The following is a 16,209-nucleotide window of genomic DNA, read 5'->3' on the forward strand; positions in this document are numbered from 1 at the left end:
TGGTCTGCTGTGGTCCCTTGACTGGAGACTTTCCTGTGACAGTCTGCCCTGGGGTGCTAATGGGACTGCTCCCCCTGGCAGGCGCTCGTACCTCTAACGTTTGCACTGAGGCGGCCCTAATCACTGCCCGCCACCTGAGCCCTTTGGTTCCGGAGAAGCACTTTGAGCAGGCCATCGCGAGGATCATCGGAGGTAAGCTGGGCTGCCTTGAGGAGGGGACGTTTCCAGCTCTGACCTGCAGCAAGCTCACCCTGGGGCCCTAGCTTCATGTCAGTGCACTGGAGCCGGGAGCGGTCTTCCAGACCGGAATTGGGAACTGGGGTCTGCCAGCAGCTTCCATATTTTTTCTGGAGCAACATTTAGAATCTCAAAGATGAGGGACCTCCAGGGTGCTGAATCAGATCCAGGTTTGGGTTCTCACTGGACAGGAGGAATGTTTGCTGGGTGCTTCCCCCTGAATGCTTGCAGGGGCCATCCCAGCACTCCTACTGGACCAGTGCACTGTGAGGGGTGAAGGCTGGAGTAGGGGCTTCAGCGTGGGGGTAGGGGTCTCCTGAGGGCCTTCCCAGGACGGAGGTCAGGGAGGTGTCTGTGTGGCCAGCAGCTCAGCTGTTCATACTCCGTCCCCATGGCTGTGATCACCACCTCACCCAGACAGCAGGTTGGCCACCCTACTTTGTTTGAGTTTCCCTTTTTATCGACGTGTAACACAACCAGAGAAGTGCGGAGAGAGTATCAGTAGCCCAGGACAGTCAAGGGCGATCTGGTGGCTCTGGCGAGCTGACTGGCCACAAAGCTGCGCTCAGCACGAGGGGTCTGTGCCTTGCTGTGCTCTGTTGCCTGCCTGTGACTGGGCTGTAGGCCATGTAGAGAATTCCTCCTCGTTTCTCGTGCGGACAGCATCACTTCTTCTCAAGCCATGAAAAGTAGCTAATCTCTCACCCACCCCAGAGCCATCTGCTGCTTGTAAGGGAGATGGGTTGGGACCTGGTGTTTCCATAGAGCAGAAGGCAGCATAGTGTCTAGTGTGTCTGGCATGTGGGGATGGCGCAGAGTGGGGTCTGAGGAGTGTATGTGGAGCAGACGGCTGGGTCTGTTCTGGTTGGACACAGGCTCTGACCAGCCCCCAGCATGCCCCAAGTGCAGAGTGGGAACTTGGTGCCCACTCCTCAGCTGTCCGTTCCTCCTCTCCCTCTTACGAGGACTCTGATTTGTAGGTCTGGAGAAGATGACGCAGGTCCTCAGCCTGGATAGAAGACAACGGTGGCCTACATGGTGGTGGGCTGGTTCCTGGAGCACGCAGATCCCCTGTTGAAAGTTGGTCACATCCCTTCGCGTGTCTGCACGGGGAGGGGCAGGGCCCACTCCCCTCCTAGCTCATCCCTTGGTCTCCAGGCGTGGGTGCCTGTGTGTAGCATGTGGCCACATGGGCACAGTACCTTCAAGGTGGCAGCCTTTTTGCTTTCAAGGAATGCAGTGGTCTAGAATTTGTTATAAGACTCCTTGAGGGTGAGTGGGTAGAGAGCTGGGTGCTGGTTTCAGGAGGGGTTTGGGTGCTGGCCACCTGACATCTTCTGAGGTTTTACCCGATGGCTGGCTCCTCTGCAGGATAGGTGAGGAGGGGTTTCATGTTAATTGTTGGGGTGACCCCCGTCAGTGGTGGGGCCCAGGGTCCGCTCTCCTTCCACACTCCTGCAGGGAGACCAGTGCTCAGAGGGGCAAGGTTGGTCCGGGATGCCCCAGGGCTGGGGCCATGTCTTGCAGGTGTCCATCATCCCCCGGGGCAAGGGGCTGGGCTTTGCCCAGTGTGTGCCCCGGGACCAGTACCTGCACACGCAGGAGCAGCTCTTTGACCGCATGTGCATGCTGCTGGGCAGCAGGGTGGCCGGAAAGCTGTTTTTCTGCCAGGTCGCCACAGGGGCCCAGTATGACTTGAGGGAGGTAACCCAGAGCGCCTATGCCCAGGTAGAGCAGCGCTGGGTGGGGGGCTCTGCACGCGAGTCTGGCCGGGCTCACCTCCCTCCACCCCCACTCCAGATAGTGCAGTTTGGGATGAGTGAGAAGCTGGGTCAGATGTCCGATTTTCCCCAGCAAGGCGAAGGGCAGGCGGGGAGGCTGTACAGCGAGGCCACAGCTTGGCTTATCGATGAGGAGGTGAGGTACCTCATCAGCTCCACCCACGAGCTGATGCCGGACCTGCTGACGCAGTGCCAGGAGCAGGTGGACAAGGCAAGTGCGGCTGGGCCGGCGCCCATCCTCCGGGAGTTCTGGTGATTCGCAGGCCCCTGACGGGCGGTGGGACTTGCAGGTGGGCAGGCGGCTGCTGGAGAAGGAGGTGCTGGAGCAGGCTGACATGGTGGAGCTGCTAGGCCCATGGCCCTTCACCGAGAAGACCACCTACAAGGAGTTTGTGGAGGGCACAGGTGGCCTGGAGGAGGACACATCCCTTCCTGAGGGGCTGAAGGGCTGGAACCTGGGGCAGCAGGAGGTGGGCACGGAGCCCAGTGTGTGGGAGAGCCCAGCCTAGTGCCTCTGCTTTGGAGGGCAGCTTCTGGAATCGCTGGAAAACAAATGAAAACGTGGTGACTGCAAATGGGCAGTTGCAAATAAGGGTTTTCTGAGCCCACAGATTCCTGCTCCCAGAACACGCCTGTTCCCTGAGACGGGGCTGGGACCCTGTTCCTGAGTCATAGGGGACAGTGGTGGGCAGTGGGCTTCTCTGATGGGGACCTCCAAGGAGGGGGAGGGGGCTTTTGGCTCAGTTCAGAAATGCTCAAGGTTTGGTGAGGTGGCAGAATTAAGAAAAGGAAAATATAAGCCAGGTATCCAGGGAAATAGCTGTTTGGGTTGGTAGAAGGCCTGTTTGTTGGGATGGAGGGAACTCAACACCTCCTGCTGGCGTGTGGTTGGTGTAGGGTGGTGGAGCCTGAGGGGGGGCCCGCCTGCCAGCCGCAGCACCTGTTCCCTGGGTGGGGCTTTTCTGACCATGTGTTGGGATGTGATGATCTTTTCCAGGAAGCTGCATTCCTTGTGAGCCTTTTTGTTGGAGTCATGGAGAGGGAGCCTCTGGACTGCAGGGGAGAACCCTCTCCAGGTGAGAAGAAGGCCACTTTGGTGGTAGCTAAGCTGGAGGGCCGATGCCTTCCATCACCTGGGGGTCCTGGGATGTGACCTGGGACCAGCCCCCGGGGAGCTGAACCCGGCTGGAAGCCTGGGCTTTAGTGGAAATGGCCCCTCTGCTCGGCCTGCCGCTAGGATTCCTGGGAATCCTGAGGGTGGACGGGCAGGTGGGTGGATGTGGGTCGACTGCTGTCCTGGCCTCCAGGGCTGACCGCCCCCATTTGCCTGCTGCTGCTGGCCTAGCCAAGGCCACGTGCTGGAACTTGGAAATTAAACTTTCCAGATCGTTTGGTATGTTTGCCTCAAAAATAGAATTTCTGGCTTGGGACAAACACCTTCAACTTTGTAAAATGTGCATTATTGAATTATTTAAATTGGGGTTGATCCCGTAATGCAGCCTCTTCCAAACTCAGCCTGTTTTGCTGAGCTGCTTGGGGTCCTGCCAGGGTCCTGTCTTGGGGCTCCCTCTGACAGGTGGGATACTCCCTTTGACCCCAGGAAGGCCCTAAAGCTCAGCCCTTCCCCAGGGTCCAGGGCACCCCCTTGGCGATAGCGCCCCCTGGCCTGTGGTGCCTTCATTCTGCACCCCTTCCGGTCTCCTCAGTTCCCCTTTACCCCACTCCATCTGGGCCATCACACCACCTGGGGCTCCTTGGCCTGCAGTCGAGATCTGGCCAAGAATTTTGGGTTAGGGAGGCTCAGCCCAGCAGAGGAACCCCTGGCATGGGGCCCAGGGCTGGTTCTCTGGGCCGTCGTCTCACGGGTGATTGAAGTGTTTGGGGTTTGGGCTCATGGACTGGCCCTGCCTGCTTGGACCAGCCAGCTGCTCTGGACCTGGAGCTCCCCAGGGACCTGCCCTGGGCTGGGAAGAGGATCTCCAGGGAGCATCTCTGCCTCTTCCAGCCTGGGCTTGTGGAGCAGGGTCTTCCTTACTGCCTTGAGAGCCAGGGCACCTGTCCCTGAAACGAGACCCAAATGAGCCCAGAGTGTGTCGCGGTGGAGCCCCCAGTGGCTTCAGCTGGAGGAGGACCCGAACACAGAGTTCCGAGAGGCCCCTAGAGCAGCCACCCCCACCCCCGCCGCACCCCTGCGCTCTGCTGTCAGAGAGGAAGAGGTCAGGCAGGACTGAACAGGTGACGTTTTAATCCTGCTTTTTGGAAATGAGTTCTGTGGAAGCGACAGCAAGAAGGATGGAAGTTGGGGAGGAAGACCCTGGGCGGGGGGCATGCTGCGGTTGCCCTCACGGAATCAGTTTTCAGTGAAATTCTCGATTGTGCCTGGAAGACATCGGTCGTGTTGCTGCCCCTCAGTGGGGGCGGGTCCTGCTGCAGAAGGCAGCCTGCGTTTCTGGGCTCCTTTTCCTGGTGGGAAGTTGGTATAGCTTCACCCAGTGGGCCCAGCACATGCCCAGGGCTTGTACAGAGGAGCCTCTTTTCCTTCCCCAGACATGTTTCAGTGGGGAAGGATCAGGGCAGGTGGCCTAGGGGACAAAAAGCAAGCTTACACGTTTATTTTAGAACTGTTCTTGGACTCACTGTCAGACCAGAAGCCTGCTCTGTCCAGTTGCACGTGAGTGGCACTGGGAGCAGCTGAGCCTGGTGCCTCAGAACTGGGGGCCAGGGGCTATGCCCAGTTCCCCCTCACGTCCCCACCTCGTTCAGGCTGCCTCACCCCAGGTGGGGATGCCAGCCAGGGACACAGACCCATGCGTGTGCCTGCGTGTGCATTTGCATGATGGGCTGGGGGGACTGTAATGGGCCTGGGATGGGAGAGGGCGAGCCCCGTCTGCCTAGCAGCCTGAGGCAGTCATGACATATTTGGGGTCCAAGCTAAGGAAGGTGGGCCTGGCTGTCACGCAGGGACCAGGACTAGCAGGGTCTTAGGGTCTTAGGGCATGGGTGTGTGGTGCTGACAGTGCTCCCTTGGCGGCAGGAAGCAGACAGAGCTAAAGTCAAGGTGGTAATTTTCAGGGCTGACTCTCCCACCCATGTACTTGGCTGAACAGCAGTGTCCCATGGGCTGGAGCTTGGCTTAGCTGTTCATGGAGTGGAACTTGAGACCCCTGAGGGGTTTGCAGAGTGCCTCTCACAGGCAGGTCTCGATCACCCTGCACCCACTCTGGAGGTGGATGACAGATGAGAACACCAGTCCTGCAGACGGAAGTTTCTAGAAGGCTCAGGCCACTCCTTTCTCATCTCCAGGCGTTGTCCCTGATCCAGGGACCAGGAATGAGCTGGACATAAGGCCACTGGGCTGTGCTTATGCTGAGGCACTCTGAGACCCCATCCCAGAGCCATGTGGGGCGGGCAGTGTCCACGGGCACAGTTGTCCCGGCTTGCCCTGTCTCGGCCCTAGGGCCAGCCGGCCTAGTCCTCCTTGGGCCTCTCCACGGTGAGAAGTGTGTCCACGATGGTGGGCTGCCGCTCAGGGTCGCCAAAGGGCTGTTTCTCACGGTTCTTCTCAGCCCTGGTGCGGGTCCAGGATGGGGAGCGCAGACAGCTGGCCCGAGGCAGCGGGTGTAGGCCTGGTGGGAACACGGGGTGGGGTCAGTGTGGCTTGGAGTCTCAGGTCACTCCTGCAGCTACTGGGTTGGGCATGTGTGTGCCTCCAACATGGGGTCTGGCCACATGTTGGGGTCCTCTGGGCACCAGCAATGCGTACCTGTGGGTCTGGGTGCAGTGTGGGCTGGGGATTATCTGATGCCCGCAGGAGGGTCCTGGTGCAGCCGAGGCCCAGCTCTCCAGCCTGCATGGGTTGTGAGCAGGGAGGGAGGAAGGCTCTGGGCCCCCCACAGCCCCGGTGGCTCCTTTACCATTTCTGAGGCCCGTGAGTTCTGGGCCAAGGGCAGTGCTTCCTGGAATTGAGATGAGGAGCGGCCACCCACTTGGTACTCAGCCTACTTGTGATTAAATCCGTGTAGTGAATCTACCTTCAGTGGGACAGTGGCTGTGGCCTTTTGTTGGGGTTTCAAGAATGAAAGTGAGGAGGAGTCGAAAGTTCCTTACAGTTGGCATACAGGTGTGTAAAATGCAGAAACGGTGCATGAAGTGGCACTTTGTTGACAAATACTTAAACACACATGAGAAATAAAGAAAATTGTTTTCCAAAATGAGGGTCTCCAGGGAGCGATGCTTGGTAGTCTTGGGCCCCAGGACCTCCCACAGTGCCCTCTAGGCCCAGCACCAGCCCCACCTGCAGGCGAGTCGCTGGTCAGGTTCTCGTCATCTGAGTCGGCAAAGACCTCGGCCAGCTCCTGGTCGGACATGTCGGTCAGCTCGGTGAGGTCCAGGAGGTCAAAGTGCACCTCCAGGGAGGAGACACTGCTCAGAGGCTCTGGGGACAAAGGGGCTTGTCAGCAGGGCGTTCTCCACCAAGGCTGCCCCATGAGGCCCAGGTGAAGCCCAGTGTGGGCCAGTGGCAGAGAGGGGGGCAGCAGACATGGCCCAGCTCTGTTCTTTGAGGCCCAGCGGAGCCCCTGAGAGTGGAGGAGTGTTTGGACAGGATGTGGACCCCGCCCCGTTCCCCAGCCTGTACTTACGTCGTCTCTCTGTGACCTGCAGGAGCCCTGGAGCAGGTGCTGGGACGCCCACCTCCTCAGCCACAGGCGAGTGGAGGCTGTTCCCTGTCCCAGGGACTGGGGTACCCAGGGCAGCCTGTGGCACCTCAATCTCCTTAACTATTTCTGCAACAAAGAAGGTGTTGGTTACCCCAAGGGCGCTGGGGTCTCCCACCCCCACCCCCAGGAGGAGACATGGGATTCCACCTGACCCTGACCCCCACCCAGGACACAGGTGGGAGGACTTGAGAACCTCCTCTGAGGCCCCGGGCAGTGGCCAGGGGTAGCCTTGGGCCAGAAAGCCAGGCAAGGGGTAGGGGCTTCTCTGAGGAGGCTGCCCTTCCCCGTTACAAAGGCTGACTTCCAGACCCTCTGCCCTGAGCACCTGAGCAGGAATGAAGGCAGACCACGTAGGTCTCATGGGGACACTTGCTGGTCCTGCCAGAGCCCCTAGTATCCCAATACTGTCACCTGTCTCGACTTTGGTCCAAACTAGGGTCCGGTGGTTGGTCATGTGTGTCCTTGGCCTTTGGTTCCCTTTAATCCACAATGGCTCCTGCTCACCTGTCTGTCCTATGTTGTGTTTGAATTCAAAAGAACACATTCTTGTAGCCAAAGAGTTACTGGATGGGTAGGTACCAGCCTCTCCCCACCAACCCCCATCACGACGGGATGCTCGTCCAGGGTTTTACATGCGGTATTCCCCTGTAATTGCTCATATTTTTGTGTTTGTTTTCATGTGATTGCTCGTTTCTTGTACTTTTCGTCGGGTGAGAGCTGCAGGCTCTTCAGGGATCTGCTTGGTGAGGACGTTGCCACTCAGAGTTGGGACCCCCACCCCATGGAGGCACCACCCTCACCCGTCTCCACACAGCGGGGGGTCCCAATCACCTGTCAGGCACGTGCCCTGGGGCAGCTGGACCCCTTGGCTCCCCTGTGTCCCCACTGTTGCTGCCCTCTCCTGAGACCCCTCCACACAGATATCCCACCTTCCCTCAGCGAGGGACCCCTCGATGAACAGGTGCTCAGTCAAGAGTGAGGAGTGCCCTTCTGGCCCCTGTAGCAGTGTGGTGGGCTGAGCCACCCCAGGGGTGAGACTGAGGGCTGGGTGTGGGCCAGCCACAAGAGCAGCTGCCAGGGGTCCTGGCTGGGGCGCCCAATGCTGACAGCTGCCTGTGAAGAGTGGGCCTGTGTGGTCAGTGGGCTGGACTCGGCTGCCGGGACGTGGGTCTGGAGGGTCCCCAGCTGAGTGGAAAGACGGTGACGTGGATTCTCAGGTGCAGAGCTGCCCTTGAGGTGGGCGTCTGCCCTGGGAAGTGGGGCTGGGGGCGGGGCTTCCCAGCTCTGCCTGGTGCGGTGTCATCACACAGGGCCTGGGGCCGGACGGGGCTCAGGGTCTGGTTTCCACCTTGCTGCTGCATTCGGAACTTGGCTTCTGAGCATCTTCAAAGGGTAGAGTTACACCCACCAGTGTCAGGGCCTACCCAGCCCGCGGTGGGCAAGGGCACCTTCCTAACCAGAGGGCAGGAGAGCTGGGGGAACGGGAAATCTCCTGAGCCTCAGACCAGATCTAATCCTTGCTGAGGGACAAGGGCTAAGAAACCTCTTGAGGGCCTTTGCTCTGCAGGACGCTGTTCTGTTTCCTCAAAGGGCAGGCACAGCAACGCGGTCCCCCTCACAGAGGGGCACGTGTGGCCTGGGGTGGTGGGTGACCCTGCCTGGTAGGGGAGGCGCTGCCATCTGTCTGGAGCCTCCAGACAGGGTAAGTGGCTCTTGGTTAAGAACAGGAACAATGACAGTGGCTCACGGTTTCTGTGGGAGCAGAGTCCCAGCGGCAAATTTTCCGACTAATGCCACAAGCAGCTGTGAGGGAGGACGCCGAGTTTTGTACTTTAACCCCGAGGGGCTCAGCCTGTCCCAGGCACATAGCAGGGGGTCCTTGGGGCTTGAGCTCTGAGCCCCACCAGCTGGCCTCTGCTCCCAGGTCATGGCTTAGGGCTGGGAACATAGCCCATACAGGGAGAGACCCCAGACCTTGTGCCCACAGGGAAGCTGGTGAGTGTTCTCTGGGCCCCGACCAGGGACCAGGAGGAAGTGGACTTAGGGTAAAAGGTGGCACAGAGGTGGAGTCTCTGCTCACAACTCTTCTCTCTCACTGGGTGGGGCCCTCATCTAGAAGAGAAAGCACATGCTGTTCACTCTTTGATCCAGTGGAGTCCTGAGCCCACTCTGGCTAGAACAAAGTAGGTGATTCCTGTCCTCTTGAGGGTGGGCAGTGCTGGGGAGCATGGGGGGCTATCCTCCTATCTGGGGGATGGGTCTGAAGGTGGGTGAGAGCCATGCAATATCTGGGGGAGACAGCACCCCGAAAGGCTCTGAGGGGAGCAGCATGGCTGTATCTGAGGAATGGCTGGGGGCGGTGAGGGCAGGGGACACCAGTTGGGGGGGCAAGCATATCACGGAGACAACTCTGGCTACTTCTCAGTGAGCTGAGAGAAGCTTCTGAGGGGTTATGAGCTGAGTGGGACAGCATCCACCTGCCTCTTTATGGGATGTGGTCCAGGTGGGAAGGATGAAGTCCGTGGGTGCTGAGGTAGGGGAAGAAGGCAGGACTTGGGCACGCTCCTCCCCCATCCTGCCTTGGGGTCCTGGGCTGGGCAGAGATGCCTCACTGTAGATCCTGGGCCCCCAGACAGCCCCTGGGACAGACCTCCGGCCCCCACAGGCACGGTGGCCTGTTGCACTGACTTTAGTTAAGGAGCACATTTTATCAAATGTCAGCATCTGTGAAACAGCAAACCAGCTACAGCTGATGGTGTTGCAGAGCCAGGGGAATGCAGAAGCCGTGAACTTTTAAACTCTGTATGTCTATTTGTTTTATTCGTTTTGTCTCTCTTTGGCAGTGGTCTGGTCTTTATTCTGTAAATCCTGGTGTCCTGGCCTGTGTCAAAGCTGTGGGGTGGGGGTGCAGAAGATGCAGCTTTTGCCATCAAGGACACTGATCTTTTGGCTGGAAGGACATGAAGGAAACAGGACTTGGGCGTGGTCCTCATGCACGGTAGGTGTACCTTAAATGCTCGTTGAATGAGCCCAGGACCCCACCTAAGAGTTAATGAGCACCTGTGCTAGGAATCACCTAGGTGTGTCTGATACCCTCTCAGTAAGCCCTTATGGGAAGAAAGGACAAATTCCCCACTTGTGAGACCCACTGCTCGTCCTAGGGTATGAAGCAGAGGAGTGATCACACAGGCGGGCATCGGGGCTGGGGTGCTTGGCAGCCTGGCTGGGCTGCAGGCTGGGCGGGCTCAGCAGACCCCAGAGCTGCCCAGCCCAGGGCAAAGGTGAGCGGTGTTTTCGACGCCCCAAAAGAGTCATTAGTCAACTAGTGACCCCCTTGTTCTCACCCCGGCATAGCCCCCATCAAGGCCTCCCCACACGGAAGCAGCACCCCAAGGGGAGACTCGAGCTGGGGGACCAAGTCCTGCCCTGCACAGGGCCTGGTACACACGGAGATGATAGGGTTATCCTGTGCTACACTGCTGACCTATTTTCCAGCACATTCGAGCAGAGATATGGCCCAAATCTCAAGTTCCCTGCTGTGTGCCGAGGGCTTTGCCCTAAGTATGGAGGTACTCTGCACAAACCCACTGCCAGCCAGCAAATTAATGAAGTGAATGAGTGAATGGCATAAGAAACAAAATGGCTGCAGGGAGGGAGGACGGTCACAGAGACTCGGTACCTGTACCCCACTTTCTCAGCCCCTTGTCCTTGGAGTCAGGGCTCGTCTGAGCGTGTTGAGGATGCTGGGTGGGCCCTGTCTGGGCTCAGCCTCTGAGGGCAGGGCACCGGCCTCTCTCCCAGCTGGACAGACTTGGAGGTGGGTGGGCTAGAAACCTGGTTTCCCATAGGCACTGGTTGGGGACTTTCAAGAATTGCACCGCCCACCTCTCACCTCCATGTCTGTGCACTTTGATACTAAGAAATTATTAATTCATTTAGGTGCAGAAATGGTATTTTAATTATACTCTATAAAAACCTTATCTTTTACAGATAATTTCAGAAATACTTAAGGATGAAATAAGATGTCTAGATTTGCTACAAATGACTACTTAAGGAAGGTTGGTGTGGTCTGGCTGGGCAGCGGGGGGACACGTGGGGCTCTCTCCGCTCTTGTGTGTGCTCCACACTCCAGACTAAGTTTCCAAAGTTGGTGAACTCCCAGAATGACAGTTGGTCACAGCTACCCAGACTTGACCCCACACGAGGGTGGGATGTGGCTATGGGGTTAGAAGACTGTGAGGCCTGTCTGCCCCTACTGTATCTCTAGCCCCACCACAGTGCCTGCACAGAGTAGGTGCCTGGTGAATACATGTGTGCACCGAATTAGGTCTTTGAGGCTCCAGTAACGAGATGCAGGAACTGAAGGGTGGTTAAGCTCCTCTCCCTGACGTCTTCCCTCTGTTTTCTCACTCTGGGCTCCCACAGCCCTGCAGGGGAAGGGTCTGTCTCCATGGAGAGAAGAGGACACAGAGCTCAGAGGGGCCTGGCTGCTTGGCCCACAGCCTCAGGCCTTGCTCTCCAAATCTTCCCCTTCAAATCCTCACGAAGCTGCCACTGGGATGCCCTGGGGTCCTGGTACTGCCAATGGGAAGAGAAAGCTGGACCCGTCCCACAAGTGAGAAAACAAAGAAAACCCACTCCCACCACCCCAGAGGGAGACTGACAAGTCTGGAAGGCACCTGCCCAACTCAGCCTGCAGACACAGCAGTGGTGGACCCATGTCTTCAGAATACCTCCAAGGCCAGCCCTTTGGTCTCCAGAGGAGGCCCCTGGTGTGGCTGGGGGACCCCCAGTGGGTCCAATATGTGGTCTGAGAGTGGTTCCTTGGGATGAGACCTCCAGGAAACCTCGGGTGCATCTGGGGCCTGGCCTGGCGGGTAGAGGAGCCCGGCAGTTTGCATCCCAAGTTCCTAGGCCCAAGGCACAGGGAAACCCTTTCTGAAAGGGGAGGCTCCTAGACTTCCCCCCACCACCACCACTAGCCATCACCCTGCCTAGGGCCATACTTCAAGGGGAGAGTTAGGTTCTCAACCGTCAGAGTTCCCGATGGCTGACAGGGGCTGTGAGGAGGGGTCACGCCGTACACATCTGACCTCCCAGATGTGTACGCTCCTGGGCCAGGCCGCGGCCAGCAATCCCTGCAGGCGTGGGACCCCCCCGCAGGCCGTGCCCGGTGCGGTCCCCACAACGAGACCCTGTCTCAGACCCGTGCCCATCAGGGTCCCGGCTGCGGCCTCCCCGCCCTACCCCCAGGGAGTCTGGGGCGAACAAAGCAGACACGCGGCCTGGAGGGTAGCATCCCCCCACGTCTCGCTGACCTGGACTCCAAACTCTGGCCCCAGCACGCCCCATCCCCCAGATCCCCGTCTCGGCCTGGAGGGGGTTCAGGACGAAACTCCGGGCCGCCTACTCAGGAGCGCGCCAGGCACGGCAGCCCAGGACCGGAGCGGGGAGGACGAGGGGGCGGGGACGTGGTCCGTGCGACCCCAGCTCAGCGCGGGGGCCGTTCCCGGGAGGTGCCCCCTGCCCGGCTCCCCGCGCGCGGCGTATTAGGCTTCCCTCGCTGGGCACGGGGGGTACTTGGAGCGGCCAGTGGGTCTTCGCAGCCCCGGGGCGCGGCCGATGAGTGGGCCCGGGGGGTGGGGGGAAGGGGCTGCGGGCCGCTGCGGGGAAGGCGCAGCTCGAGGATTCCCAAAGGCTGGGGCCGCACTCACCTCCAGGGCTGGCGCCCTCCGGGGGCTCCATGCGGCCGGTAGGGTCTGGAAGGGGCGGTGGCGGCGGCGGCGTCACCCAGCCCGGGTGCTCCTGTAGCTGCGGCGGCGGCTCGGCCCCAGCTCCCGGCGCAGCGCATCGGGGCAGCAGCCTGGGGGCCGCGGCGGCGGGGAGGAGCTCGCGGGGCGGGGCGCGCAGCTGCTCCGGGGTTCCGGTCCGCCCCCCCCCCCCCCGCCAGTTCTCCTCCCCCAGCCCAGCAGCACAGGTGCGGTCCCGCCCCGCCCCGCCCCGCGCGCGCCCCCTGCCGGCCCCAGACCCTGCAGACTCCCTCCCCTGCGTATCGCGCCCCTCCTGCGGACCCACCCGGACCTGGTGGCGGCCTCCCACTCCTGGCCGGGACTCTGCGGCCCTTGCGCGCGCCCTCATCCAGCAGCCGCGCCGACTTGCGTCCATTTGTTTACACCCACATATATCTGGGGCGCCAACTACGGGCTGGAGCTCCGCTGGGCATGGAGGGGCGGGCACAAGCGGAGGCTAAGGCGGCGCCAACACAGATTGTGATAAATGACCAGAAGAGACACGGGGGGCGGGGCCGGGGGGGGGGGCAAGAGCTTCTAACGGCTAGCAAGAGAGGGGTGCGGGAGGAGGATGGGAAGTAAGGAGAGGGAGGAGAGCAGAGAGCCCCTCCCCCCCAGCCCAAGGCAGGATCTGGGCGTGCTGAGAGTACCAAACGGTTCGATGGAGTCCCACTTCCAGACGCTGGTTCCCTGCGCGAGGCCTGGAGTGAGGCTCTGTGCCAAGCCCTTGGTGCACAGTATCTCATTAATTCTCCCGAGGATCCTCAGAAAATGGGATCCTGATTTTCTAGGTGAAGAAGCTGAACACAGAGAGGGTAGGCAACCTGATCAAGGTTGCACAGCCAGGCACTGGAAGCCAGCAAATCCAAATCCAAGCCCATGCTCTGCACTCTTACAAAAACAAAACAAACCGAAGAAAAGCATCAGAGAGAAAGAGTTTGTTCCCAGCTGGGAGTGGAAAAATCCACAGAGGAGAAAGGTAAATATGAACTTGGTGCTTGCAGGAAAGGCATCCTGTCAAAGGCATAGTCCATACAGCTTCAGCCAATCAAGGCCCTCACTGCCCGGCTTCAGTCACAGGGAGCCCATGGCCTGAGACAGTGAGGCAGCTTCCATTTTTCTTTAGTTTACGAAACAAATGAAAACAGAAACTGCTGTTTGCAATGCTCTAAAATGGTATCATGACCCACTGGGACAGGCGCCTGCGGTCTGCACTCTGGACCCCACGAGGCAGGTCAGCCTCTCAGGGACGGAGCTGGGCTACAGGGTTGGGGGAGACACAAGCAAGCCAGTGACTGCCCTGGGAGTCAGGGCAGTGGGTGGGCACTGGCTGCTCAGATTCAGCTGGGGTAGAAGTTTGTATTTTCTCAAAATGGTGAGAAGAGTAGCTCTGATTCCACATGTCTTCCAGAACCTTCTGCTCTCATCAAGACATTCCTCATCTATGCTCCTTCTGCTTGAACGTTGGTGACTGCTCTGGCCAGTGGATTGTGGCAGGGTGATGCCATGTGACTTCCAAGGCTGGGCCTTAAGTAGTATTCAGCTCTCTCTCAGAAGGCTCCCCTGGAACCTGGCCACCCTGTGTGGAGGGCCACTTGAAAGGCCCACAGTAGCCAACAAACCGGGCTTAAGTTCTCAGCCAGTGGCCAGACATGAGATTCTGCCTTTGAGCCACCCTCTAAGGGGTCATATGTGGAGCCAAGGTGAGCCATCCCCACCAAGTCTCAGCTGCGTTGCAAAACAGATGTTGTTGCTGTATTAAGCCATTACATTTTGGGGATAATCTGTTATACAGCCATGATAACTGTAACAGTAATTGTTGTTTAATAATTATCCCCATTTGACAGATGAATGAATGGATACAGAGTCTTGTCAAAGGCATCCCAGCTGGTAAACAGCAGATGATCTGACCCCAGAGGCCACTGTTCATTTTTAACTTTTCATTAAAAACATTTTCAAACAAAAGTAGGGAGAATAGCACAACCAACCCACATGTGCCCATCACCTGGATTCAGTGATGACCAACTCCTGGCTGAGCCTGTTTCTTCTCTACTTTCAATGCCTCTTTCCACTGCTGGATTGTTTTGAAGCAAGTCCTATATATGTTATGTCATTTCACTTGTAAATGCTTCACTGTTTATCTCTGAAAGAGCGTGCAGTCTTCTTAAACACTCTGTTACCCCAACATCCAGGACTCCATCAAGTTGCTGCCTGGTCTGAGGCAGTTTACCTGGGTGACCAAGTATGTGGGCATCAGGAAGAGCCAGGTATTAGACATAGGTCAGTGGGTTTGAATGTATTAACATTTGGTCTGTGATTTTGCAGGAAACTCAGATACCATTTAACTGGGTTTCTGAGATGCACAGCTTAATGCTAAATAAAGGTATCGTAAGCCACCCATGTGAAGAAAAGGCTCTTCTCTAAAAATCTGAACTCAAATCCAGTATCGAAAGCACAGGTCGCTGTCGACCTTGTCAGGAGTCCAGAGAGTGGGCAGCAAGGCCTCCCTGAGCTGTTCATCCCTGCAGTGCACGCTGGTGAACCATGCTGCGCTGCTGATTTGTGGCAGATGAATACCCGGTCTCGCTATCCCGAGCTAACCCTCCTATTCTTGCCCTTTTTGTTGAAAGGAATTATTGTTAATGCATTTATTAAATTCAGGACTCCCAGCCAGATTTCTAAAGCAAAAAGCCAGTCAGCATGAGGCACCTAGCATATTGAGTCTGCAGAGTAAATGTGAAATAATAATAATTACCCCGCTGTTCTACCCCAGCTGCACTAGCTCCCCTGCCAAAAGCCCTCTGGGAGGACCCCACCTTTGGAGAGAAGACCCCTATCAGGCCAGAGGTGTGTGGCAGAGGCTCTTGGCTGCTCAGACCCAGTGACAACACCAGACCTCACACAGGCTCTGAGTTGCTATAAATAAATTACGGCTCTGCGATCTGGGTCAGTACGGTCCTTCCAACCGGCTGCTCCTCTCCATGAGCCATCGGGACTTGGGCGAGCAAACAGGAAGCTTCCCCCCCCCCCCACCCCCGCCACAGCTTATCACTGTGGCTCTCAGCTCCACGCCACTTTGTGGGTGTCTGAAGCCTGAGGAAGCCCAGCTAATGAGGCATCTTCTTCCCTGGGTGGGACCTGCAGCCCCAAGCCCACCTGAGCCTTTCTTAATTATTCACTCTGTCCCCAGCACAGCTCTCTAGGGAGAGAATCTTCTTTATTCCAAAACGGATGGGAAAACATGACCTGCTGCAAAACCACTATTTAGGAAGATGTTAAAGTTGAGGGTGTGGAAAAATGACAGCAAATGCTGTGTAAAGACAGAACCTGCTTGTGAAAACTCCGCCTTCAGGGTCACACGGAGTGACGTGTGTAGGTAACTGGGTGGTGGGAGGGTTGGGAAAGTTGCTTTGGAAATCCTCGAGTGGTTAGCAGTTTTCGGATCAAGAAGTTTAGAAACAGAACTGATGAATTTTTCTGCAGCGCCTGTCTGGAAACGTCTGGCACGGGTTTCTAGTTTTTCCTATGAGGACAGGGCCTCTTTAGGAAGAGCAGGTAATTTTGTGAAGGGGACATTTGCTGATTTCAAAATTTTGGACCTAGCTGGAACATATTTTTCTTTCATATTTTTGTTTTCTTCTGAGGGTTTGTGGAAACCCAGTTATTTTCCAGCATCAAGTGGGA

At 57.8% G+C, this 16,209-nt stretch overlaps 2 protein-coding genes and 1 long non-coding RNA gene across 11 annotated transcripts; 2 read left to right on the plus strand and 1 right to left on the minus strand.

The window, feature by feature from the left end:
* Positions 1-66: 66 nt before the first annotated feature.
* LOC106728442 (AFG3-like protein 1) lies at positions 67-4,092 on the plus strand. Its single transcript, XM_032464722.1, has 3 exons — positions 67-192; positions 1,218-2,229; positions 2,309-4,092. Exons 2-3 carry the CDS (start codon positions 1,735-1,737, stop codon positions 2,525-2,527), a joined length of 714 nt encoding a protein of 237 aa, XP_032320613.1. The 5' UTR covers positions 67-192; positions 1,218-1,734; the 3' UTR covers positions 2,528-4,092.
* A 154-nt stretch (positions 4,093-4,246) lies between these two features.
* Positions 4,247-13,253, minus strand: DBNDD1 (dysbindin domain containing 1). 9 transcript variants are annotated; one of them, XM_032464714.1, is made up of 7 exons: positions 12,818-12,963; positions 12,451-12,599; positions 7,148-7,249; positions 6,659-6,802; positions 6,313-6,453; positions 5,782-5,974; positions 4,247-5,644 (listed from the first exon to the last, which is right to left on the minus strand). In XM_032464714.1, exons 2-7 carry the CDS (start codon positions 12,479-12,481, stop codon positions 5,581-5,583), a joined length of 675 nt encoding a protein of 224 aa, XP_032320605.1. In that variant the 5' UTR covers positions 12,482-12,599; positions 12,818-12,963; the 3' UTR covers positions 4,247-5,580. The 9 variants fall into 9 exon arrangements, with proteins under 9 accessions (XP_032320605.1, XP_032320604.1, XP_032320607.1 ...); XM_032464713.1 differs by having other exon boundaries at positions 12,812-12,959; XM_032464716.1 differs by lacking the exon at positions 12,818-12,963 and having other exon boundaries at positions 7,241-7,249; positions 12,451-12,678.
* Positions 8,827-11,279, plus strand: LOC116658794. Its single transcript, XR_004314101.1, has 4 exons — positions 8,827-8,919; positions 9,580-9,734; positions 10,727-10,794; positions 11,162-11,279. It is a non-coding gene; the product is annotated as an uncharacterized LOC116658794 (long non-coding RNA).
* Positions 13,254-16,209: the final 2,956 nt, after the last annotated feature.

Source organism: Camelus ferus, chromosome 21 (assembly GCF_009834535.1).
Source record: "Camelus ferus isolate YT-003-E chromosome 21, BCGSAC_Cfer_1.0, whole genome shotgun sequence".
In the NCBI taxonomy this organism is placed as follows: domain Eukaryota; kingdom Metazoa; phylum Chordata; class Mammalia; order Artiodactyla; family Camelidae; genus Camelus; species Camelus ferus.

What these genes read in the sequence shown, in the direction of transcription:
- LOC106728442 (XM_032464722.1), top strand. Translation starts at nt 1,735, where the DNA reads ATGCCCCAGGGCTGGGGCCATGTCTTGCAGGTGTCCATCATCCCCCGG. An exon ending in GCCAGGAGCAGGTGGACAAG is followed by an intron (nt 2,230 to 2,308) that starts GCAAGTGCGGCT and finishes TGGGACTTGCAG; the next exon opens with GTGGGCAGGCGGCTGCTGGA.
- DBNDD1 (XM_032464714.1), bottom strand. Translation starts at nt 12,481, where the DNA reads ATGGAGCCCCCGGAGGGCGCCAGCCCTGGAG. An exon ending in TTGGACCAAAGTCGAGACAG is followed by an intron (nt 6,803 to 7,147) that starts GTGACAGTATTG and finishes TCTTTGTTGCAG; the next exon opens with AAATAGTTAAGGAGATTGAG. An exon ending in GCAGGTCACAGAGAGACGAC is followed by an intron (nt 6,454 to 6,658) that starts GTAAGTACAGGC and finishes CTTTGTCCCCAG; the next exon opens with AGCCTCTGAGCAGTGTCTCC.